This window comes from Zosterops lateralis, assembly GCF_965231275.1.
Source record: "Zosterops lateralis genome assembly, chromosome: 2".
NCBI lineage: Eukaryota > Metazoa > Chordata > Aves > Passeriformes > Zosteropidae > Zosterops > Zosterops lateralis.
In genome coordinates this window covers 60369770-60395721 of record NC_139763.1, presented here as the reverse complement: position 1 = coordinate 60395721, position 25952 = coordinate 60369770, and the positions used below count along the sequence as shown (strand labels likewise).

Below are 25952 nucleotides of genomic sequence, written 5' to 3'. Positions count from 1 at the left end.
CCGGAGGTGTCTGAGGGAACGCTGGACTGGCCCAGCACACGGGGTGTGTTCAGGCAGGGCCGGACTCGATGATCTCAGAGGGAATTTCCGACCAAACTGATGCTGCCATCTCTCGCTGCTCACGCCTTGTGGCGCACTTCTCCCCTCCCTCCCTGGAGCCTGGGCTCCGCTCCGAGGGGGTGTCAGTGTCCCCGTGTCCCCCTGCCGCAGTCACCTTCCCCAGTCACTGCCCGGCCCTGCGCCTTCCCTCCCGGCGGGGAGCTCCCGTCCGGACCGCCAATTCCTCCGGGGATTTCTTCCCCGTTCTTTAAACCAAAGCTCAGCCACGCGTACGCTGCTCACGCCGCAATGCGCAGCTCCTCAGTCACGGCTGTCCGGCCGAGCTGCGGGGGGACGGGAGCGGCCGCTGACACTCCCCTCGGGCCCAGGGCGCAGGCGCGGGCGGGAAGGGGCGGGGCGGGCCCTCTCGGGGGCGGGGCCGCTCCCGTCCCGGCAGCCCCCGCGGCGCGGCCTGGCGCGGTGCGAGCGGCGCGGGCGCCTCGGCGGCTCCAGAAGTTTCCCGGGGGCGGCATGGAGGAGGAGGAGGCGGCGGGAGCGGCGTCGGGAGCGGCCCCGCCGCGGTGAGAGCACTCCCCTCCCCTCCCCGGCCCTGCCTCCCCCGCGGCCCCGCCGCCCGCCCGCTGACGGCGTTGTGTTTCCTCGGCAGGTTCTCGGACGCGGACGTCGACCGCGACCCGGGGGCGGCGGCGCAGGTGAGGCCGGGGCGGGCCGGGGCGGGCTGAGGGCGTCCCCCGGGAGCCCCCCGGGTCAGGGGAGGTCGGGCTGCAGGGGGGCCCGGCCCAGAGTGGGCACAGCACTCGTGCTGCCCGTGTGGCACACAAGGGGTGTGTGGGGGGGAAAGCAAAACAAACCAACTTTCTCTTCCGTGTAGGTAGACGATAGTTCACATCAGCTAAGATTTGTGGGTATAAAACCCCCAAGCCTATTGAAGAGAGCTATTCCATCTTGGTTTCTATTCTGCCCTGGTCTGTTTTTTTCCTCTCCCTGTGTATTGTGGGCACCACCACTGATGTTCCTTTCATCTCCACAGAAAATAATTTTTATCACTCTCTGAAACACCCTCCCCCCGGAGGTGGTAGAGACCCCATCACTGGAGGTTTTCAGACACGAATGGGCAGGTTGCTAGATCCTCCCATCTAGGCAGGCTCTCCCGTCAGGGGTTGGATGAGATGATCCTTCGAGGTCCCTAACAACCTGGCCTGTTCTATGACTTTATCAGTTAATATGTTTTAATGTGTTTTCTAAGGTTATTTTTACTTAAAACAGGCGGTTGATGAGAAGACAGAACTGGAGGGTGGATAAGTAATTCTGTTTAACTGCTTGGGAGGGGAGAGGATGTAAGTGGTTAGTACTGCTAGAAGAGAGTGGGCGGTAGAGCCATAAAATGATACTAAATTATCTTTCTGCAGAGAAAATGGTGAAGGTAAATTTTTCATTTCTTTGGGATTTAAGGTGTAACATGTAGAAGTTTTTCAAAAATTAAATGACATTTAAAAGCCAGTTTGGAATAGCCAAATCTATATGGTATAATAAAACTAATTCAAGATCTAAAGAAAAAAAAAGTAAGTTTTACATTTTGTGCTTGGTGGTCTCTGGATTGGTAAGTCCCACAGCTCAGAGAAGCATTTTGCTGACTTAGGGGCTCAGGGCTCCTGGTGCTACACCGTGTTTGCATGGTCTTTTGTGTGGTCTCCATGTTCATATGTTCATGTGCTTAATATTTCTAATCTGGGAGACAGTTCTGTAGGAATGGTGCTGTGTAATGTTTTCATACCTGGCCAGGCTTCTGTCCTGTTGGCCTGACATTTCTGCACTGTGTCCTCGGGATTTTTGATGGCTTTAATTCCTGGAGATTCTGCTTTGGCTTCCTGCACCAGGATCTGGTGCAACTGAAAGATCATCATCCACCTTCTCATGCTGTCTGAATGATAAAGCTGTGAACTCATGACTGACTTCTCATTTAAAGTTGAAAATGTAGGCTACTGTGTGGAGACAGAAGGCACCTGAAATTCATGCAAACTCTTAATCAAAATTTCCAGTCTATTTAGAAACAGATCTGCAATTTGGTCACATGGTGAGGTCCTCTAGAGTCAAAATATGCAGAAAGCACATACTTGAGTGTGAGGACAAAGTCTAAGCTTGTTCAGAGTAACTGCTGTCATAATCTGGAGTTCCCGGTGCTAGTCCAGCATTACTTGGCTTCTCAGATAGTTTACAGGAGTTACTTGCTCCTTGTGTGTGCCTGAACGAGGTGTGGTGACTTACTTCTCTCCTTGTGTGCTTTTTATCAGTAAGTTTCTCACTGTTGAAAATGCTTGGCTTTGCTTTGCTTTGCTTTCCTGGTGTGAGGGTTAGTTTTGCAGGAGGACTCATTCATTTGTTGGCTCTAATCAGTGCATCTGTCATCAGCATAAATCACAGGAGATAATGTCTGTGGGGAGAGGTGATCTGTCAGAGCAGTACCTCTGCACCTGCATGTGCCTGTGATGTTCAGTGTCAGAGTCAGACCCTGCTTGGTTTGGAATGTCAGAGGTACTTCACCTCTGTGCATAGTATGGACCAGCTTTAATATCTGCATTGCCTCACGTCCCTGCCATGTGGAATCCCTGTAGCTGTGAGTATTGCCCTAATGACAGCTGCTTTTGGGTAACTTCAAATCTTAGCAAGGCATTGGTACAAGTAGATGAGTTACTGGTGTCTACTGCCTGCTCCTTTCTTCAGACACCTCCAAGGATTCAGAGTTGTGTGCTGCCCCTCTGTAGAGGTGTGTGTATCTTACACAGGCAGAGCTGGTGCCACTGCTAGAAGCAGCTGTTCTGTAAGTCTGAGGTGCCATAAACACTTTATGTGACATCTGTTAGAGAAAGACATCGGTCTGAATTAGAACTAAAACAAGTCCTCCTTCCCTTCTTTTTTCTCTGGCTTGGTAGGACAGAGTTTTGGTAACTGTGCTATACAAATATTTCTACAGGTTTAAAGCTTGTACCTTAGCTATGTTCATGCTTGCTGGATTCCAGGTGGAAGTCTGAGCAGAAGTCAGCTTAGCAAACAGAGTTACTGTACTGTAGCAATGTACTCTAGTTACTTTTGGAAGACTGACTGGCTTCTGGCAAAGGGGAGGATTTCTCTCACCAATAAGGAGAAAACTGGAGATGCTCTTTCCAGATGTGTGCTTCAAGTCACTGTGATTTTATTCTGTGTGTAAAGTTAAGAACTTTCCTCAGAGAGAGCAATGTGTTATTACTTCAATCCATATATCCAGTGATTCCCTTAACAAAGGACTACTTTACGCTGATTTCCATTGTGCAGTAATATCTCCTCTGAGCCCTGTGCTCCATAAATCTTTCCTTCTCCTGCTTTTGTGCTCAGCATAAATTGAAACAATCTCTTATGTTCTGTAATATGTGTTACATGGTATTTCATAGCATCTCATCTCCACACAACACTTCTGGCTTACTGTGCCTTGACTTCCAAATCCCTAATTCTGCACTGCTCTCTCAAATCCAGCAGACCTGTGTACAAGTATGCTGAGAATTGTAGGAAGGTTTTTGGAATAGAGAGGATCATCTGTGTTAGACTTCATGTTTAGAGCATTTGAATTCCCACTTCCTTTGCAATAAGAAACAGTCTGCTTGAATTTGGGATAATTGGCAGATTCCTTGTATTTCAGGCTCTGATGTTCAGCTTCGTGCTTGAGAACTAAGCAACAGGTAAACAGAAATGCCAGTTAGGATTATATCTTCTGAAATGTCTCTTAATTGACAGAGTTTGATACTATGTTTTTTATGAGGATTTCTGAAGTACCTTTTTTTTTTAATGTGTGTTTACAGGAACTGACAACAGCTTTGGAGAAGAATCCAGATGATGCCGAGTGTTACTGTCAACGCGCTTATGCTCATATTCTTCTACAGAAATATGCTGGTAACATCTTCAGTCTAGGAATGCTTTTACAAGCGTGTCATAACATGTGTTTTACAGGAGATGTCTTCAATCTGAAGCCAAATACAGTAGCAAGAGAACGTGTTATCTGTAACTTAATGTGCTGGTTTTGGTTAGTGCATAATCTGGTCGTTTTCTTAGATTTTGTTACAGCAAAACCTGCAGTGAAATGGGTTTTCTAGAGTCCCAGCTTTCTATTTGAATCCAGTCTAGTATTATCTTGGCAGCTTTTTATAAGCAGACTACTTAGGCAGATTTCAAGATTTTTGCATTGTGTCTTCCATCTTGGTGGAGACTGAATCCTGTCATGGTAGGAATGTGATAAGTGAGTAATGCCTGGGAAAAAGATTGACTGAATAAGATCTGGTTTATTTTTTCTTTCCAGTAAAGACCAAACAAACAGAATCACACTTCAGATCTAAGCAGAGGATTTCACTAAATGAAAGGCATGCTACATCTTACATAAGAGCTCTGCAGCTCCGTGAGGGATTAATGCATGGCAGTTGTGGCTAGACTTAATTCAAACAGTGTGATTTGTGTGCAAGCTAAGAAAGATAACATGTGTCCTAGAGAAATATCACTACCTAAAGACTTGACAGTTCACTGCTTTTTATAACATTATTGTGTTTCTCAACTTTAAACTGACTTTCAACAGATGCAGTTGCAGATGCAAAAAAGTCTCTAGAACTCAAGCCAAATAATGCTGTAGCACTCCTTAGAAAAGGGTATGTATCATTTATGGTACTTTGGGAATATTGTGATAATCTGTAGGTCAATACTAGAGTTTGGATTGTGGTTCTGTGCAAGCTTTTACAACACTGAGAATGAATAAATTCCAAGCCATGCTGGTTGCAACCCTTATGTAATAAAGCCATTTAGTTTGGGGTGATTATCTTAATGCCCTCGCCATTTCAAAACCACACCTTTTGGTTAATTTGAATTCTTACACGTCATTTTAACCAGTACAGCATGCTATCTGTAGAATGTGGACTACACTGAAAAGTAGTCATTGATTTCTTGTGTTTTTCTTTATTTGTGTCAGGTTAGGTGAATATCACATCAAAAACTATGCATCTGCTTTAGAGTCTTTCAGAGAGGGACAGAGGCTGGACAGTAAGTATTAAAGTTTCTTGTGTATACAGTACTTTTTATGTTAATATGATGGGTAATGTGTTAGATTTAAATGAAGACCAAAGTTTTTTTAAAGGCTAATATATTGGGTCCCTACATCAGCTGTCTAACTTTTGGGAACCTTAATGCAATCACTGCATGAAAGTGTTAAACTGTTTAAAAATGTGTATCAAAGTTCTTAGCAATTAGTAGCTGATTTAGTTTTTTCTCTATAAAATGGGGAATGTTTTCCTGCTTCCTGGAGGTCTTGAAGATAAATAGTGGCAATGTTGTACTGTTAAGTGTTGTGGAAAATTTTTTGAACAGAGCAGGCTCTTTACATATAGCTGGAATTTCTTCTTACACAGTTTGATAGATCAGTCTTTAGAAAGAATATGCAGCTTGGTGGGTATTCAGATTGACAAAGGGGATTTTTACCTTACATTACACCCCACTTAATTACAGAAGCATATTTATTATATCTCTTTTTTTCTTCTTACGGTGTTGGCTTTCCAGCAGGACTTGAGCACTTCTTAGTTTGGGAACACTTAGAACTTTTTTAAAACCTGACTTTATTCAATAAGCAGGAAAGGAGTAGTTTAAAACAGAAAGTTTTGGTAGAACACATGGAGAGGCACAAAACAAAGCAATTGCAAGATGGTTGTGATGTCTTTTTCTTCTGTCTTATTCCCCATTATTGATAAAACCTCCTCTATTCCAAACAGCAAGAAAAGATGGTAAAAAAAGGCACCTTGAAAGGTTATGCAGAGCAAAGTGTGCTAATCTGATAAGAATTGTCATGGTCTCATATCTTTTCAGTGTGTTGTCTTATCTGTAATAGTGGTGCCTGGGACATGTAGGCTTAGCCAAAATTTATACTTTGCATCTCCCAAATAAATGATCTAATCCTCTGCTTTAAAAGGGGAATTTCATGGAAGTGTAAGCTAGCTTATGCTTGATGCCAAGTGATCATACTCCTTATTACTCTTGTGCTTGTTTAGCCTCTTCTTTCAGTGCGTTAACTCTGCAGAAAGTTACTATTTTTAGAGTCTTTCCTCCTGATCAATGTGTTGAAATGGCCCAGCGAAGGGTCTCAGTGCTGAAGCCATGAAAAGTGAAGTGCAAGAGCAGTGTTGGGGCTGTGGTAGAAGGGGGATGTTGTGAAATTGCAGCAACTCACAGCTGTCAGTTTAGGCTGAAACAGGAGTTGAAAATAAGACATTTCATGAAGCTCTTTATTGGTAGTTTGGATAACTAGGTGGTCTCCATGAATTTTACAGCAGAGAGACAAGTTTGTCTTTGCAGACTAGTCAAGTTCTTTATTTAGTAACTTTCTGTGAAAGGAAGAAGTTCCTTCCATGACTTACATTGCTTTCCTTACTTGGTAGATAACTTTTTGTACATCTCCAAGCTCATCACTGCTGAATTTAATTGAATGACTAATCTTTATTTTTCATACTCTTGCCCCACCCCAGGCAACCAGTATCAATTTGAGGTTTTTCATGTGCATGGATTACCTCACATTCTGTTTATATTGTAGAGTACAACACAAAGCTGCAGATATCTTTTTAGATAAATCAGTGAATAGCAGGGTCCTCTTTGTTAATTCACAATCCCTGAAATACACATTTTCCTGTGTTGAATTGCTTCATTTCTACCTGTTTGAATTTAATTTTCTATGGTTTTGCTGCTTACTCAGTTGAAGAGTTTCTGAAGCCTCCTAGCACTTCCTGATGACTCTCTTATCTGGAGATACTTTCTGCTGAGCTTCCTCTGTCTCATTACAAAATTCTGTGACCTGCTGTGAGATGAGGAGTCTCCTGAAGGCCTTTTTAAAATTACAAACTTAGTTGATTCTCTTTCATATATTACCTAATTTGCTGGCGAGTTTGTGTCAGTAACAGAATTTAGCTTTGTGGAATGTTTCATGGATCCCACGTGAAAACAATTGTGAGCATAGGCATTTTAGCAACACAATTAACTCCCAGTTTTCAGCTAGTGCAAAATGAACAATGCACAGAGGGAAAATTTGCAGCATATGCTAAGCAGGTGATGAAGAGAGAGTTCAGCTGTTGCTACCTTGGGAAGAATTGCTGTGGTGGGGAATTCTTCGCTGGCAAAGCTGGTTTCTTTGCCACACAAGTGGGCAGAAGTACATGGGCACGGGTTCCTGTTCTTCACTAACGTAAATCTCAATCTGCAATGCTGACAAGGATGAGCTTCCTACTTGTGCTCATCACTGGTAGGACTGACAGGCCCAGGCTACCACAGCAACCCTCCCATTACCCACCTACAAGGATGTGGAAGTAGGACTTGATGTGATGAGCTGTGGAATGTACAATGTTCCTTAATTTTATGAAATAACATTAGAAACCAATACTCCTTTCTTTCAGCCATGTGATGCATGCAGATTATTGCAGTTCCTATTGCCTTAGTTGTAGAACAGTTGTAATCTGGTAGTCTTCAGTATGCTATGTGTATTTAGGACAGTCACTTTCAAATTTTCTTGGGTTTTTTTCTGTGACCACTGAATGAATTTAGTAAAGCTGGAATGTGGCAGCTTTTTAAAGAAACTTCTTATTTTCTTGTATTCTAAGAGTTAGTACATTTTTAGTAAGTGAAGACCTAGGAAGGTTTTCTGAATTACAGTTATTAGTAGAAATAAGTTATTTGGGAGGATAATAGAATTTTAGAAAAAAAAATTCATTTGCCTCAAATTATAAAATGTGCCAGGATGCAGGGAAAGAGTGTGATCTTCTAGGAAAAGAGGGAAGTTAACTCTGGATTTTTCTTTTTAGGTTTGTATTGCATAGCAGTCTAATCACAGGCCATGGTTAAAAAGAGAATTCCTCAGCTGCTGATGAGGGAGTTTAGATCAGTGGAGACTTTGCTTAGACTGCAAAACTTGGAAGTCTTTTTAGGTTATGGTGTTAAGTTTTGAAAATATTGATTAACTTAGGTTTCAGGGAAGCTTTGGAGTTCAGGTAATTCTGTGCTCTGGCCAAAAGTAATATTAATTTGGAACTTGCATATGTTTACTTGGGACTTTTCACTGTTGTTTTCCAAGTATCTCCAAGACTGAAGATTCCACAGTCTCTTTGGGCAGCCTGCTTCAGAGTTTGCCCATTTTTTTAGTAAAACATTTAGATAACTCTTAAGATGTCTGGTCAGATGGTAGAAAAAAAAGTGGAGATGAAATGTCTTGAGGACTGGGGTAGTAATTTTATGACCTAAGTGCACCTTAAAATTTATGTACATTTTATGTTTGGGTTGGGGTACGTTGTGTAGCTGCAGGGGAGTCAGACTTGGCGTTAGGTGCATGTCTGCCCAGGGCTCTTTTGTCCTTTGTCTCTTCGTGTCCTTTGCCTCATAGTGAACTATGTGAATTCACTGGTAAAACGAGAAAACAATTCAGCTATTAGTAGTTGGTCAGTATTTTTGCCACTTTTTTACTTCCTTCACTGTGAAAGGTTTTTTAGGAATATTGTTGAAATAAGATGATTGCTCTGTTGTTACACTCTCATCTTTTTAGGTATTTTGCAGTGAATTAATTTCTAGCTGGGAGGCTTGCTTCCAGGAGAGAAAATACTTGATGTTTGTCAAAAGTTGCGCAACTTTGGGTTGTCCACACGACAGACCATTTCTCTGGAGAAGAAAAGTGTGACTGTTTTGAAAAAGTAATTTAAAGAAAAATGGAAAAATGTGTAAAAGTGTACTTCTTGGTTTCTAAACAGCTACATAGGGGTTGAACAGACTGGAAAGCAATAGCATATTTGTGTCAGACAGAATCTAGTCTCCTACAAATTAATTAGAATTTAATTAAATAGAGCACATAGCAGAATTGTACAAATTAAAAAGCCTAAGTGGAATGACAGAGTTTACAAGAAGGTAATAGGAAATAACACCTTTTCTTGGTAAATTCATACAAGTTTGGGATGGATTTGTTCCATCTGGCAACTGAGAGGACATTACATGCAATACATGAAATGCTTGAAGAGTTTTAATAGTACTGTGTTTGATCTCTTTTAGATGTAGATGATACCTTTACTATTTGGATTAAAAGATGTGAAGAAACACTAAATGGTAAGGAAAAACGTTTACTTACTGAGGGCTTTGATAAGCCCTGTGCTTGGAAGCTGTGTTATGTTTTTCAAAGATTCACTTCTTTCCTCTTATTTAGAACAAAAGAATTCGGTTTTTCTTTTTTAGAAGTCATGTTTTCTTATCTCTTTTCTTGGAGTAGACACCCTTAGCACTTGTATGCTTCATTCAGATTTACAGGAACATTTATATTGGGTTTTTAGTGTAATATGTGGCTGTGCCAGGAGAGTACCTATTTAAAAATCAGACAATCATAATTAATTTTAACTTCTTTTCATACCCAACTGTGAACTAATTTTAACTGTAGAAGTGTGTGTCAGCTTGCTGTATAAAGCCTACATCAAAATAAGTTTTCAAGTCTTGCAGAAGATCAAGTTGTAAAGAGGCAGAAATTTGGAGATTTTACTCCTTGATGCCATGTGGAAAGTTCCATAGGTGCTAATGGCTGTTCTGGTGACTTATCCATGGTAGTCATTGAGTGTGAGCTATGGTAGCTTCCTTTCATGCCTTCCTACAGACAGACAGCCCTGACAATTAACTCATCCACAGAGCTTCAGCTGCCTGGGGATTTTGATGAAGGAGAGCAGAATAACTGGTGTAGTTTTTTCCTCTACCTGTTGTGACTTTCCCTCCTCTCTGTGCTGCACACTGGAGAATGGGACAGTGGAACAAGTCCGTATCAATGTGTTGACTAAAAGCCAAATGGAGGAGAACCTTTCTGTGTTGTGTAGGGATGAGCAGATTTCTGCTTTGAGACATTTTTTGCTAGGTTTAATTTTATTTGGAGGAATTAGGTTAAGTGATTGGCATGTGTGGTCTTTTTTGCAAAGAGTTACTTTGGGTGACAATTTCTTCTGAAAGAAGTTATAATACACTTTTTTCTTTAATGTCATATTTATATTTTGCAGTGCTTTGTCTGGTCCAACTAGATTCTCCTGTTTTATCCTGGATATTTACTCTCTTGTCTTTCTTGAATCATTTTCTTAATCCTCTGATACACCAGCAAAACAAAGCACAATAACCAGCCAACAAGGCAATAACTCTGATTTCTTCATTGCAGCTGAATATTTTTTTTCTCTTTCTGTCAGTGTGCATTATTAAGAAGCAAAGGGAGAATTTGTTTCTTTTCAAACATATTTAATCTGAAATATTTTAGAAAAAATACTTAGAAGAGGGGATACTGACCTATAGTTTAGATATAAGTGCCACAGTATATTTAGGGTTGTGTGAGTGAATTTCTCTGCCATATTTCCACCTCATTCCCCAGTGGGGTTTCCCTAGCATGAAATAAAAATGTGATGAGAGTTTTGTGCTATTCATGGAGATGGATGGATGATAAATCTAATGCAGGCTCCCAGAAAGTGATTTTTTAAAAAAACTTTTGTTTCCTGTGATACTGTTTGCATTTAAAAAGGCCTGTATCAGTTTCAGGTAAGCAAGGGAATGTAGTGGAAAGATTGTTGATTCAGTTAATCAGAGCATGCTTTATATTAGGATTGTTGGTTTGCACAAGTTGTTGATTGAAGTCTGATTAAAAAGTAGAGTGTCATGAAGGCACAATACTTGAGGTAGAACTGACCTGGAGTAACTGAAACAAGCTAGGGTAAGAGTGTGCCTTGTAAGTTCAATATGTCTTTTTCTGAAAACGCAATTTTTTTTTTTTTCAGCATCACAGACTGATTTGGTAAGATGTTTTCCTTAATATGTTTGCTATTTTGATTTTTTTGTTATGCTAGAGTATTTTCTGCTTCAGTGGCTTCTCTTCCAAGCTTTAAAAAGAATCTTTCATATTGCATGCAATTCTGAAACATTTAACTTTTCTTCTAAACATGAGTGCCTTTGAGACATAGGCTGCAAAATTTGAACCCTGTAAACTCTTAGGAATGGTTAACAAATCTGGCAATTACTGTGCATTCACTGAGGTAAAGTTTAACTTTCTGACTTGCACTCTGCAGCCTAATTTACAAATTAACTGGTTCTGGTTAATTGCATTGTCACTACTTAACTTGATTGGGACTGTTAGAAAGTTAACTTTTTTTTTTTTTCCGGAAGCTTGCAAATGGTTTGTGTAGACATTTTTTCTGTTGTAACCTGCTCAACTTTCAGTTTTCTTTTTTTTTTTTTAATTGGAAGTCTTAATGAGAAATGTTGAAATTGGCCTCTCCTGTTTTTTTTTTTTTTTCTTGAGACAAAAAAAAGGGGAGGGCTTTGCATTGGATATTCTTCTCCCTCTTTAATAGTTACCTAAATTTTTTACATTTTAGGAATAGGGTAGAAGAGAAAAATGTACAGGAAGCATGATTATAATATGTTAAGACAAATCTTAGATTTAGAAGGATTTTATGTTTAAAACTTAAACCTTGAGTTCTCAGACCTATTTCAAGTTTCCTTCATGACTTATAGATTAGCACCATAGTCACTGGATGTTTTCCAGGTATACAGCTTATCCAGGAAGAAATAAGTTTAAGTTGAACTTAATTGCTGTTTATAAAATACATTCAAGTTGCAGACTGACATATTTAATGTAAATTGAGACATTTTAATTTGTAATCTGCCATAAATGACTAAACAGTGAAGAGCTTCACCTGTGAGTAAATGTTCACATATAAATCAGGAAAGGGGAGCAAGTGGTGGAAATGATTTGTGCCTTGAAGAGTTTATATATGGTGTATTTTCACTTACACTGATGTAACTTTCTTTCCAATTGAATGTGCTTCAACTAGAATACACAGCAGCAGCCTCTGCCACCAAAGATCAAGTAAGTTCACTTCAGCTTTACTGTGAAATTTAAAGTAATTGACATATTTGCTCTTCGGCTTGGGGATTGGAGAAGCAGGATAATGACTGTAGGAGTTTTTTTGGGGGTAACTTTAGAAATGTGGCAAGCCCAGGTGAAGTGTTTCTCCATGCCATCACTTTTGTTCAGACTAAATGGTACTTGCAGGAGGTTAAACCTAACCAGGAGAGAGGGGAATAGTGTCAGCATTCTGGCTTCTGTTTTCTCATTCTCATGTTGAGCTTAATTGAAGGCCTGTTCCATTGTGCCCAGTATAGGTAATGTTTTTGAGATATATTAAGGATTCTGAATTGAAAAGTGAATCTAATTTTATATGCTGTGTGATCTAAAAAAAAAAAATGTTCCTTCTTTTTTTCTTTTTAAAAGATATGACTGGTACCAAACAGAATCTCAAGTAATTGTGACCATAATGATCAAGAATGCACAGAAGGATGATGTCAGTGTGCAGTTTTTGGAGAGAAAGGTGATTTCTGTTGGTTATTGATACTCATCCCTAAATTCCTGAGGGGCAATACTCAAGCCAGTGAACGCTACATGCTGCAGTAGCATGAAAAGAATGTGGTGGGAGCTGTTCTGCCTGAGCTTCTCTTCTGTACAGTTGTGCTGCACATGAGTGTATGCCCAGCCAGGGGATCTGGGATCAGTGGCCACAGCAGTGTCCATAGGACTTAAGCACAAGCAGTGTGAGGTGTGCATGCTGCAAGGGAACACCCTGGGTTTCAGCTGCCTGTGTGGAGGGGTGGGGGAAGAAATTACTTGGATTTAAATGTTAGACTATACGTGCATCTGGAATAGGACTATTCTCAAACCAGATATTCTCAAAATAGGTATGAATGAGTAATATTTTGCTCTAGGACAGTTAGAGAAATAGACTGAATATTGGTGGGTGGGTTTTTCTTCCTTTTGGCACCACTAAAATTGTGGCAGCAAAATATGTCTTGAAGGAAGTACAGTAATCTCTTTAATGAAGTACCATATGTTGTACCAATGAATTTCATGTTAATTTAGCTGATGATACTGAAGAACTGGGTTCTTCTTCTCAACTAACTTGATACTTCATGAAATACCAGAAGTACTTGGTTATTATTACCTGCTTTGGGTTGTTAAAATAGTCTGAGCACTTGCTCTGTAGTTTGCTTGTATTAGAAGAGAAGCTGCAGATTGTTTTCATGTTTCATTATTAATATGTTGGTACTCCATTTGTTGTATAATTCCTTAAAGACTTCAGATCAAGCTGGCAAGATTGTAGGGTTTCTGAGTAAGTGTAGCGAGAACTGAAGTCTTCTGTTCATTTTCTAGTGTATCTTAGAAACATCTTGTCCAATAATGCAGTGTAATGTCATGGTCTGAAATTATACTAATTTAATCACTTAATCTCTGTGTGAAATGACTGTCCTTTACTTGAAAATTGAGCTGCTGTTGATACCTTAAGTTCCAAGTAGCCTCTCTAGGCATCACTGTCAAAGATGACCAGAGATGTGTTTTCAACTTTTTAACAGATGAATGCATCAGTGAGACTTCCATCAGGTGAAGACTTCAACTTAAAGCTTGATCTTCTTCATTCTATAGTGCCAGAGCAAAGTACTTTTAAAGTGCTTTCAACAAAGGTAAGCTTCTTAAAGTGTAAATTGTTTCTTTGACTGTCACAATCCTGAAAATGTTTCTGTTCTATTGTCTTGTCTCTCTGCAACAGTCATAATATCTTGCTTTTCATATAGAAAAGCTTTTTCTTTATTCAAGGTGTCTCTCAGCTGATGGGAGGCTTTCTAAACTTGTGCAAATATCAGAAATAGTAATATGATGGTGCTTATTGAAATGCAAATGACAGAGTTATGTTGAAGATTCTTTTACTTGTTGCTAGAGAAAGAAGACTCTGATCTTCACTATTAAAATTCAGGTATTAGGAAAGCATGAGCACCCTTTTACAAAACCTTCAGGAGCCAGTCTTGCCTGGTGAAGCATTCTTATCTTTGTGTGCCCAAGAGATAAAAGTCACACTCGGAATGTTTCAGTGAAATTGTTCTCTACCATGAAAGGGTAGAGTTAACTGTTAACTCTTTGTGGCTTTTCAAGAGTGGATTCCATGCTATTCCATGCTAGTGCATGCCTAAGGACACTAGAAGATGGCATGGTCTGAGAGAATGCTTCTGTCTCAGCATTTTGCTTCTTTTATATTACAAGTATAGAAAAATAAGAAACAGTGTTCTGGTATAACTTTTCTTGTTGGCTTAATGGATAGACAGACATTTGCTGTGTCCACAGAGCCAAACCTGAATCCCCAATTCTGGAATATGATGTCAATTCCTCTCTTGTATTTCAGCAGTGGTTCTGCAGAGCTTATGGAAATTCTCTTGTGTACTCATGTTCCATTTTACCTGTTCTATTCTCAGAAAGGTACCTATAATAATCTTTGTATCATTTCACGGAAGGGAATGAGAGGATTGCCACAGAAAGTTGGTATTGTTTTTCCACTCCTTGTATAAAGAAACATGGGCAGGTTGTGTGATGGAGCACTTATCTACCCACAGTGTAAGAGCTTACATGCTTCAAAGTATGTAGAAAATCTGGTAGTCCATTAGTATTTGTATAAATTTGGATGGAATGAGGACAGACCTTGTCAGGAAGAGTAGCTGTGAAAAGTCCTATTTTCTTTATGTTCTTATCTAGGTTGTGTTACACTTTTAATTTTGTCTTGAAGTTTACCATTACTTTCTTAGGAAGCATCTGCATGAACTGAGTGCTGTGAAATTCACTTGACTTTGTCTTTTCCACACTGCCATCTCTAGCCTTATCTCTGAAATAATCTCTAGTAGTGTTCCTCCTGGTTTACTTTGGGGTTCCAAAACCGGGGTGAAAGCCTGAGTTACATTCAGGCAGCATCTGAACTGTAAATATATTTCATTTATTTTCAAATACTATTGTTCCTAAATACTTGTGAGAGACTATTTTTGAGACAAAATGGGTAAGATGTAAACCAGAAGGTGTTCTAACTGCAGAAGTCAGAGCTTCAGCATATCCAGTCTCCTTTTGCAGAAAGGAGTAATAGTGTAAAGCTCTCTGTGAGGGTGTAGCAGAGGAATACAATTGAAACCAAGCTCCAGCTGATTCTTGTTCTGACCACCAGATGGAGTCTGGAAGAAAAAAAATTAAAAGCAGCTCTATGTTAAGTATGCAAAGACTTCTTTACAGATTTAGAATAATAGTATAGTATTTTCCTTAGAAAAATATTAAGAGCTTTAAGGGAGTGATGCAGCCTTAGTGTTTGATTATCAGAAATTCAGTTTTCTTTTCTTAGCTTTGTGTATATACTTGAGTTTTATGAGCAGCATGGAAAATAGGCAGATAATATTTTGAGCAAATTCATCTTACTGACTAAAACTTCTCAAACCATTCACATATTATTTTGTACTGTTTACATGAAGTCGTTTTGTAGGGACTTGGAAAGAAAGACATAATCTCATTATCTTCCCAATTACATGACCTTGTTACTATGCATTCCTAAAGAGGTTGAGTTTTCATGGGGTAGAAACTTATCTGTTCCTGTGGATTAGTAAATTCAGGTGATAATAACTTGATTTGTTCATACTGCTTTATTTTGTGCTGCTGCTTTGAATGTGTGAGCCACGTTGCCACTACAATCAAATAGTCATTACTGAGCAACAAAGACTTGGGCCTTTCTTTTTCACTTCTATGAAGAGATATGTGAGGAAACAGTGGAATGTATGAGCAGGCTGTGTGGTGGATAGTTTGGGTCCGTGAACTTTGTACAACTAAAAAATTCAATGGGTAGGGAATAAAACAGCAGAACTGGCAGAGAGTAGAACAGTCCTGCATGTTTTGGAACTAAGAGGAGCTGTAGCAGGTTTTCTCAATACTGCTTGAAATTCAGCATCACTTGTCAAGTGCAAAGGAATGAAGGTAAAGATGCAAATTCAGGAGGAGAAAACAGCCTTAACTGTGTTTGCAGAACTACAAATTCTAAAGTGACTGCAAAGAGCAGACAGAACTCAGACTCCTGAATTGGTTCTTTCAGCGAGTGTTGACAGTGGTGAAAAATACGATTGCTAACATAAGGATTGTTTCTTTCCCAGCAAGGAAATGAAAATTATACCTTTCTATCAATCCATGCTGTGTCAAGCTCTGAGATACAAAGTCTGTTTGGAGAAAAACAGGACTAGCAAGTGTTACAGAGGTAGCATACAATAGATGTTTTGAGCTGTTTTAATAGTTTCTGTTAGAGCAGAAATAAATTAGTGTTTGTCATCTGCAGACTTCGACTTCAGCTGTGAACTAGAAGATGTAAAATATTTGATGCCAGCTCAAAGATGGCATAACGTGTGGATGAAGTCCAGTTTTCAGATAAAATCTTGAATTGTCTTCATGCATCCTCTAGTATTTTATGTTCTCCAATTGTCAACAGTTTTACAGATGATACAGGCTGCCTTTAATAGTGACTGTGTCTATTATTGCTATACTTGAAGCCTTTTTTTTTTTTTAACCTAATGAGAAAGTTTATTTGATGTTCAATAGATAACACTGCTGGCAAAGTCAGCTTTTTATGGTTCCTGCTCACATTTAGTGGCAAGTTACTTAGAGTTGCCTCTTCTTGTTCAGCATTTAATTCAGAGGGCCTAAGAACTCAGGTTTGTGTTAGGAAGTGCTGAATACCACTGAACTGAGCCCTTCTCTTGCAGGTACTGCTATATCTGCATAGCATTTTGTAAATAAACAGCACAGTTGATAGATCATAACTGATAGATCAGTTAATGTTATTGATTGTACTCCTCATCTGTGAGAGGTGTCTAACTGTTTTGATCAAGCAAAAAGTAGCAGCTACTCCTAAAAGCAGTTAGAAATTTGAGATTTGTGTCTTAAAAATGGAAGCTTGAAAACTGTGTGGCAATCAGGATTTCACAGGAGGAAGGCACCTTTAGTAGTGCTGCTTGGTTTTTTCCTTCTTGCCAGAAGAGGGAGCCAAAATGTAAAGGCTGGATTAGGTTTGCTCTTAGCAAGTTGCCTGGGTGCAATTATCCTGTGCTCAGTGTGCTTACTGTCATCCTGCTCACTTCATAGAAGGAAAAAGGCATAAAAAATTAAATGAGTGACTAGATATGTTTAGGAAAAAAATAGTCAAATTCTATCTGTCCAGAAAATACGTCAGGAAAGTAGAAATGTACAAATAGTGAAAGGATTTCTGCTGTTACTAAACATCCACAATCAGCCTCACTTGCTTTTCCCTCTTCTGCTCAGTCTATCAGTCAGTGTATTTGGGATTCCAGGGGAATATTCTGTAGTGTTCTGGAAACTCGTGTAACATGAGCTGTTTCTGTAGGTTTTCTGATGATTTCTAGCTGGTTTCCTTCTCCTCAGACTTAGAGGAGGAGAGTGAAAATGACTATGTGCTTTTAGCACTTGCGCTTATGACCTTGAAAGAAACTTGAGGTAATGCTTTCTGGTTTCCCCTCTATCTACAGATAGACTGAGGACAATTACTGTGACTTTCCAGTTTGTAGTGCCTTGGGCTTTTTGCAAGCAATGACCTGCAGCAGTGTAGAGCCATTTGAAAATGTGCTAAAAAGTGGTTTCTTTACCCCAGAAATGTCCTTTAATTAGAGATCAAAGTTGTGCCGCAAACTGAGGAGGTGTTAGAAAGCTTCAGCCTCTTTTACAGTTGACATTTGTTGCTTAATAGAGATGTCTGAGGTAGAAGCACACTCTCAGCAGCTTCATGCCACGAATATGGTTGTGTACATCAGTGAAATGTTGGGTTTTTCCCTTGAACCAATATTTTGCTTTGCAAATGCTGAGATACCCTGTGAAGCTAACTGGAACTGATGCCTGTTGCTGAATGTAAGGCAAAAGGTAAAGACTGGAACTGTTTCACACACTCTTGGACTGTCATCAGAGTCTCTATTCAGAGGCAGATGTACACAAAGAGATAAACAGAGGAACAGATTTATTTAAGTGAAGTTGGGTCTTACTGTTGCAGTCTGATTCCTAGAAGATACTTTCCTGTTTAGAGTACTTGCATTAAATTGGTTGTAGGCATTTGAATGCAGACTTGGCTGCTCTGGTGTACTTGTTTTTTCTGTGAGGGTTTAATGCAGGTTGGTATCTCCCATGTATATTCTTGAGAATTTTCTATAAATTATAAACTAATATTTAAGAAGAATGGATAATTTTCTGAAATTTATTGCATCTTTTAGACAGGGCTAGTTGGACTAATTTCTTGGATATACCATATAGAAGCCTTCCCTATGAATAGCGTCATGTTTACTTATTTAACAATGTTTGATTTTATTCTTTTCCTTCTCTATGAATGAAGAGGGATGTGAGACAGATTTAAACTTGCTAATACTCTGAGAACTATTTTATATATGCATATAAGTCAGTGCCCATGCTTTATATAAATGCATAAAAGAAAATTATACTTAAGGGGGTTTATCTGTCTTGAGAACTATTGGAATAATGATGGTCTACATGGAGAATAAAGTGACAAATAGCTTTAGAATACCAGAATGATCTGTGTTGCTAGCTTCTCCTTTAAAATTCAAAAATTTTATGTTGGCTATGTAATATCAGTCAGAGGAAACTCGAACCTTTTCCCCCAGTTCCCCATAGTATACAGCTGGCAAAGAAACGAAATAAATCCCTTCTGTTGCAGTATACTCCCTATAGAATAAATTTCTTAATTATCATTTGTATATGATAACACTGTAAAATTATTTTCATCTTAATATATTTTGTTTAAAGTTATGGACCGAAAATCTTGAAATTTAGACTGCAAGCAATATATAAAAGGTCTTTGAATAATTAGGACACCAAAACTGTAGGCACATGTGCTCTTAGAGGTACATTTGGATAGGTTGTATATTTTTAGAAGATTGTTCTATTTCGTCCTACAAAATTCATGAGATGATCACAAAAGGACAACTCTAAACACTTAGAGTTTTCAACTCAGAGAAGGCAGTCAGTAGTTCAGTAATTAACAAAGAAGTTGATTAGAAACACTGAATTCTTGTTTTCATATGTTTGATACAGCAGAACACCAGAATTGAAAAGAGCATTTTTGCTATGTCTTAAAATTAATGGCTGGACTGTTGCTTAAGCTTTTCCTGGTTTCCTTCATCCATCTGATCAGAGCTTGACTGAAAATTGCCAGTGGTAAATGAACTTTCCCTCACCATGGACTGTAAAATATGCAGTTTACTGTGTATTTCTACACCGTAGAAATTAGAACCACTCCCCCCACCCCCCCTTGCAGTTTGTCAGTGTATACCAGAATCTCCTTTTAGGGTGGAAGATAAAAATTCTTCCCCTTTTAATGTATCTCAGTTAGACTGACACTGCCTGTCTCAGAATGTAAGTTCAAGTGAAATCAAGTTCATTGGAGGTTTCGACTTTTTAACAGTAAGTATCTACCTAGAAGATAAATGTTGGCTAACTAGTGTTGTGTTGATCTTTACTAAAGGAGAGTAATTATTTCTTAAAACTGGATTAAATGCTCTATTATGCCAGTCATCTTAAAGTAAGGTGGTGTTTTATTTATATGCTATCAATGAAATGGTTCAGAACAGCTTTTCAGTGTAACTGTGGTGTCTTTTCTGATAACTAGAATTTGCGTTAAGCTGCAAACAAGCCTGTCCAAATCTCTGGTAGGCTTTAAAAAATTGATTACTTTTGTGACTAGAAAACTCTGAGTAGAAATTTACCCGTGTCCTTTCACTGTGGGTGGCGTTTCTTCTAGACAATAAATCCCTCATTTGACTCTCTTCTCAGAGGGGTAAGTTTCTTGTAGGAGGGTATTTCAAAGAAGTAGTGCATGAAATACTCTCAGAATGTTTTTCCTTTTTGCTTTGTTCTCTTTGAACCCAAAACACAAGGGACTTCAAAGAGAAAGTGTATTATATCTACATTGGGTTTTTTATAGGTCTGGAGTACAGTGTCCCATTGTAGGCTTACCAGTGCAAGAAAGGCACTGATGTAGTGAAGCAAGTCCTAGCAGAGGGCTGCCAAGATGGTCAGGTGGCTTGAGCTACAAGGAGAGGCTGAGGAGTTAGGCTTATCCTTAAGTGGCATGCAGAGTGTTTAATTTGCAGTTGAATTTTCCTGTCTTATATACTAAAGTTGGCACAAGGCACACAGGCATACGTTTTATGAAATATAAATGTTGAATCAAAGTAGTTGGCAAAGTGTTGATGTATTTCTCTTGCCCAAGTGAGTTTTTTTCAAAGGAGAGGAAAAAGCTAACAGTACTTTTTTGATAGACATGACACAAATGTCTGTGCTGATGTGTTACTTTTCTGTGTGATAGCTATCAGTATCTGTACTAAAACCTTCATTAAAATGTATTTATTGCCATTTGTGCACGTAATTGGGACTCACAAAATTGTTCCTTCTTAGATCAAATAGAGCTCTCAAGTTGAAGAAACATACGCCTTCACAGAACTTTATAGCTTTATATTTTTGGAAAATGTGGTTGTATAATGGTATGAAGTTAATGATTTCCCTAGCTTTGCTCCTGCCTGCCACTTCGCCTAATGAGTAACTTCAATTGAAGTGGATGTAGTAGACAGAGTAGAAGTTTAATCATGTCAGAAATATATTCTGTCTCAGTTCTTCAGCTGTGTGCTCTCCCAGCTTGGCAGAGTTGAAATGGTTTAGAGTTAAGAAATCTGCATCTTACACTGGGAATTAGTTTGTGTCATTGGCTTCTCCCTAGGGATGTATATCGTGCAGTACTTGTTTAGGGACAGTTACAGAGAGGAACATGTAAGAGCTAGCAGATGAAAAAAGAAGAAGGGGGGATTACTGGAGCGGCAAAACTAAAGTTCCTTCCTTATTTTCTTCTTTTTATGCATGGGCAGAGTACTGTGATGAATAGCCAAAGGACTGTTAGCCCATAGTCTTTATAAGGACTCGTTGAGGAGGATTGTATTGTGAGAAGAAATAAGTCCATGTTTAGCAGCTCACATCAAGCATTATATTGCATTAGAGGTCATCTTTGGTGTGGATGGAATAATCTGTGTTAGAGATACACAGATTATTACATCAGGAGGGTGTTGGTGGAAAGCCTGAAGTGTAAGAGCAGGAGAGAGATTAAAGAGGTACAGAAGAAAGCAGATTCAGTATCAAGCATCTGCTTTTTTCTTTTCCCTCCCCTAAAACATGTTGGGGGATGCACTAATAAGTAGAGTATAAAATCTTAACATTAGAGCCTCAACTGAAATGTACAACTCATTGATAATAGAATCTCCTCAGGTTGAGGAGAGTTTATATAAGAAACAGAGAAGAGTGGTTTTAAATTAATACTCATGTTTCACTTGTAACTAATTAGTTCCTTTGTAAGTAGCTAATTAACTTAAATGTTTGGCTCAGGAGATCCAAATCCACTGGGGAAAAAAAACCTGCTAGTTCTGCCACTTGTGGAACTACTTGATTGTCTTATATGTAGATATTCAAATATTTTTTGCTTCCTTAAGCTAATCACAGAGCATTAGATTTATGAGTGTAGATGCTAAAAAATGAAGTTTAAGGTTGCAATTTTCAAAATGTTTTTAAGAGTCCAGTGGAGGTAGCTTTACTAACTTCTTTTGTTTTGCTGAAGAATAATTCTTCTGCATAGTTTAACAGAAATCTCTGCATACTTACAAATTGTGATATTAAACTCTGGAATCCACGCCTTTTTATGAGATGGTAGCTTGGTCATCCAGACTAATAGCATTTTGATTTTATTTGGTTATTTTTGATTCTCTGATGTTATTTTAAAAATAGGTGCTCTGATGCCTAATTTGTGATTTGTAAAGTGGCTGAAAATATTGAAAAATCCAACAGATGCAAGGAGCAGGAAATCAAATACATGTGGGTGTCGGACTTAAAAGTTTACTGAAGCTCTCCCGTGCTTTGAAGGACATTTCATGCCTCTTATCTTAAGCTTTCTGTTGTTCTCAGTACATGGTAGTGGTGGAAAATAAGTATTTAAACTTATCTTGGGAATTTATAGCTTCCTGAGGGATAAAAAATAAAAAGAAACATTCATAACTGAATATTCCGTTTCTTAAAATTCATCCTGATTGCAAACATGGAAGCATTGAAACTTCAATGAACTTTTATTATTACTATTATTATTTTGGTAAGATACCTCAGTCTGTTGCTTACCAGTGATTGATTTCAACAATGGGTTAAATAAACTTCACATTTCATATCAGCATAATTCTGTGCAATGAGCTTGCTGTTTGAGTCTAAAGTTAGCTTTTACAGTGCTGCCTTTGTTCCTGGGTCTGCAGGGATCCCCAGGTTGTCGTGGCTTTAGGTAGAACTGAGAACTTGCTTCTGCTGAGCTGCTCACAAATAAGGAAGCACTGAAATTTAGCAAGCACTGATTTCAGTTAATTAATAGCATGGTATGAACTTTGTGACAGCTTCTTAAGTGAATTGGAGTGACATTAGACAGTCCTTGTTTTGCAGACAATGTTTTGCAACTTTGTAACCCTGTAACCAAAGGAGAAGGTTAATTATGAAAAAAACATTTCAGTATGGTTGTCTAAAGGGATTGTGTGAAGTTGTGAATAGGGCATGACATACTTCACTTAATTTTGTTTCTCCTATGATAATTGCAACCACATCCATTTTTAATTGCTAGTTTTGTCAATGAATACTCGACAATTTTCTCCATAGCAGTGTTTGTTCATTGAACCAAATGAGTACAGCTTCTGAATTTCTCCAGTGGGAAGATCTGCATAGTCCCAGGGTGTTTCTCTGGTTTGTGTACTACACATCAAACATGGAATTTTTTGGTAAATGAAATGTAAACTTAGATAAAGTTGGATTTTGTAGTCTTTCAAAGCTGTTGCTTGTTAGAGCTGACTGCCAAGAAAGGGATGTTTGAAAGGCAATACCTTGGAGCTTGGCAGTGTGGAGACATTGGGACTGATCATTACCTTTGGGATGCCATAATTTACAAAAAGAATCAAGTGAATAGTAAGCAAAAGAAAGTGAAGTGGTCCTAAACAAAAAGGTAGAAGTCTGATACAAAAGCTTGGCAGGCACATGGGAGCTTGTTTGATGTGTGATTTGAACTGGAGTAACTTTGTCTTGTAAATCAGGTAAATTTGGCTGTGATACAGGCTTCATATTAGAGGCTGTAGAGGTTTCTAAAACCAAATGTATGCATTTTCTTATAGCTACAGGATCCAACTACTTTGGAACTGCTTGGCAGAACTGTTTGCATCTGGGTTGATTTGTTCTTTGTCTTGTGTTTTGTAGGTTGAGATAAAAATGAAGAAGCCAGAAGCTGTAAGATGGGAGAAGCTGGAGGGCCAGGAAGATTCTCCTAAGTTAAAACAATTTACACCAGGTTTGTTCTCTGAACTGTTAAGTATTAAATGGTTTATTTATATTGAGTGAGTTACAGTTGTTAATAATAGCTTTGCATTAAATAGTGTTTATAAAATCACAGCTTCATATTTGCAATGAAAAGCCTAATAGTCTTGTTTTCACTGCCAAGAATTGACAGAAAGTCTGCAAGCCATTAATTGAAACATAGTAATTAAATTTAGTCATAACTTCTGTTAATCTGATGAATTGATATCAGGGTATATGCTTGTCATTAATTCTTCTTATCCGTTTGGGTCCCTGTTTTGCAGTTCTGCATGTTGTTAAAGTGTGTGTGTTGTGGTTTAGGAATGGTACCTCCCAAATCAATGCCCCATTGGAACTCTCCCAAAGGACACTGCCACACTCTCACTCTGCTTCACCCTCCCCTTTCTCACTGCAGTGGGATGGAGTTGAGACTTGGAGGCACAATAGGTGAAGGGTTGAGATAAAAACAGTTTACTGGAAACATCAATTAAATTAGAAAACAAACAGTAACAGCAACAACATTAATAGCGAAAGGCTACAAAAGAGAGAGTGATTTACATGCAAAGTGCTCCAGGGGACCCCGGGAGGTAATGACCTGATGGTGGATGGTTTCCCCCTCCCCACACCTTTTTCTTGACTGGAAGCCCTGCCCTTCTTCTGGGATGGCAGAGTCCCTTACTCGATCCCCAGCAATGATCTGCCCTAGTGTAGAATATCTTCCTGGCCACAGACAAAACTACTGCAAAAAATTAACTCTGTCCTGGCCAGACTCAGGACAGCAGTTGTGTTACGTGACCTGTTGCTTAAGTATTGGATTTCTCTTGGAAACTCATACATTGGAGTTTTTCAGTACAGATAAACGTCCTGTTTTTGACAACATTTCAATTTCTTGATTTGCTGATTTCAGATATATTTTTTAATTTAGCTTAACTTATTCTGTGACTCTAGGCTGCTGTTTTGGTTTTTTTTCCTGTCAGCCAATATCTTTTGCCTCATTTTGATTTAAATTATCTGTGTTGCTGTTGGCCACCTTTTTTTGTGTGTGTTGGATAACAAAATTATATAACGCTGTTTACCTAAAAATAAACTTCTGCATTTCTTAGTTTCCTTTATTTTTGTTACTGCAATGCTTCTATCAGTTGGAGGAGTCCATTTGCATTTTCATGTCCCATTATCATCTCTGATTCATCAGGTACATGTGTCTGTGTTCTCTGCCGCTCTCAAAGTCGTGAGAAAATGCTGAGTTAACTCACACTTCTGTTTGCAGATACCCAGCACTTATACCCATCATCGTCTCACTACACAAGGAACTGGGACAAACTGGTAGTTGAAATCAAAGAAGAGGAGAAAAATGAGAAGTTAGAAGGAGATGCTGCTTTAAATAAACTCTTCCAGCAAATTTATTCAGATGGTACAGATGAAGTAAAACGTGCCATGAACAAATCATTTGTAAGTCTTCATTCTTTCCTCTGAAGAAATGTGTGACTTTTGCACACTGATATGATTTACTGAACTTTGCACATGGTAGGAAGAGCCTCCATTACCAAAATTTTGGGCCTGTAAATGAATAAATTTTGGCCATGGTTCTGTTGGTGATACTGGTACAGCTACTCTCACTGAAAGCTGCTGGACTGTACACCAATGAATGTGACTCTTGAAGTCCAAGGTTGTGCTTTGTCACTGGTCTCTTCATTTCTATCAGTGTTATCAAAGGAAGTAGAGGTTTGGCTCATGTAGAGCTTGAAGACTTGCCAGAGGGTGAAAGGATCAAATCCCTCATGATTGCTTGAATCTAGTTTAATTTGTAGTCATCACAGGCAAGAATGTGACAGGCCCTTTAAAAGCTTCTTGTTAATGAAGCGGCATCTCACTGTGTCCAGTAGAGATAAAAGTACTGTTGGGCTAGAGATTATGGAATGATGGCTCTGTCAAATTTTATTTCATAGGTACACAATTTCTGTGTAATCACTACTCTTTGAAGTTTGCTGTAGGAAATGTGGCTTTTATATTACTAGAACTCTCAGGAAACTAAACAAGCTCTCTCTCATATTGCAGATGGAGTCTGGTGGCACAGTTCTGAGCACCAACTGGTCTGATGTTGGTAAAAGGAAGGTAGAAGTAAATCCTCCTGATGACGTGGAATGGAAAAAATTCTAATCCTATTTCTGATCTTTACCATCCATGTGTTGCCATAGTCATGTACTGACCACTATGTATGGACATAGCATTCTTGGATTCAAAGCACTGAATGTTCCCTTGAAAACAGGAATTGTCTGTACATTTTGCGTGCTTTAGAAATTCCTTCATCTGCAGATCTTAAAGATATACTCAAGAGTGGAACCCTATTTTTATCATCTGTCTTAATTTCTGGGAATTGAATCCATCAGTCCAAATTTTCTACCACCTTTATCAGCTCTGCTCTTTGGGATAGGGTGATCTCTAATGGCTGGTCAGGATTATTGCCTTACACCTGGTATTTCTGTTCAATAACTTATTAGATCTTGGCAATTTTGGGTAAAAACACTTCTCACAGCAGTGTTAAAATTGTTTGCTCCTTAACTGCTAAATAAAGCTGTAAATACAA

General features: G+C 38.9%; 1 protein-coding gene across 1 annotated transcript; it reads left to right on the top strand.

Annotated features, from left to right (window-relative positions):
- Positions 1–528: 528 nt before the first annotated feature.
- Positions 529–25952, top strand: SUGT1 (SGT1 homolog, MIS12 kinetochore complex assembly cochaperone). The gene is made up of 13 exons (XM_083855088.1): positions 529–620; positions 707–752; positions 3891–3981; positions 4655–4724; positions 5042–5112; positions 9139–9192; positions 10878–10894; positions 11934–11968; positions 12374–12470; positions 13507–13614; positions 23273–23363; positions 24636–24817; positions 25424–25952. Exons 1-13 carry the CDS (start codon positions 571–573, stop codon positions 25523–25525), a joined length of 1014 nt encoding a protein of 337 aa, XP_083711214.1. The 5' UTR covers positions 529–570; the 3' UTR covers positions 25526–25952.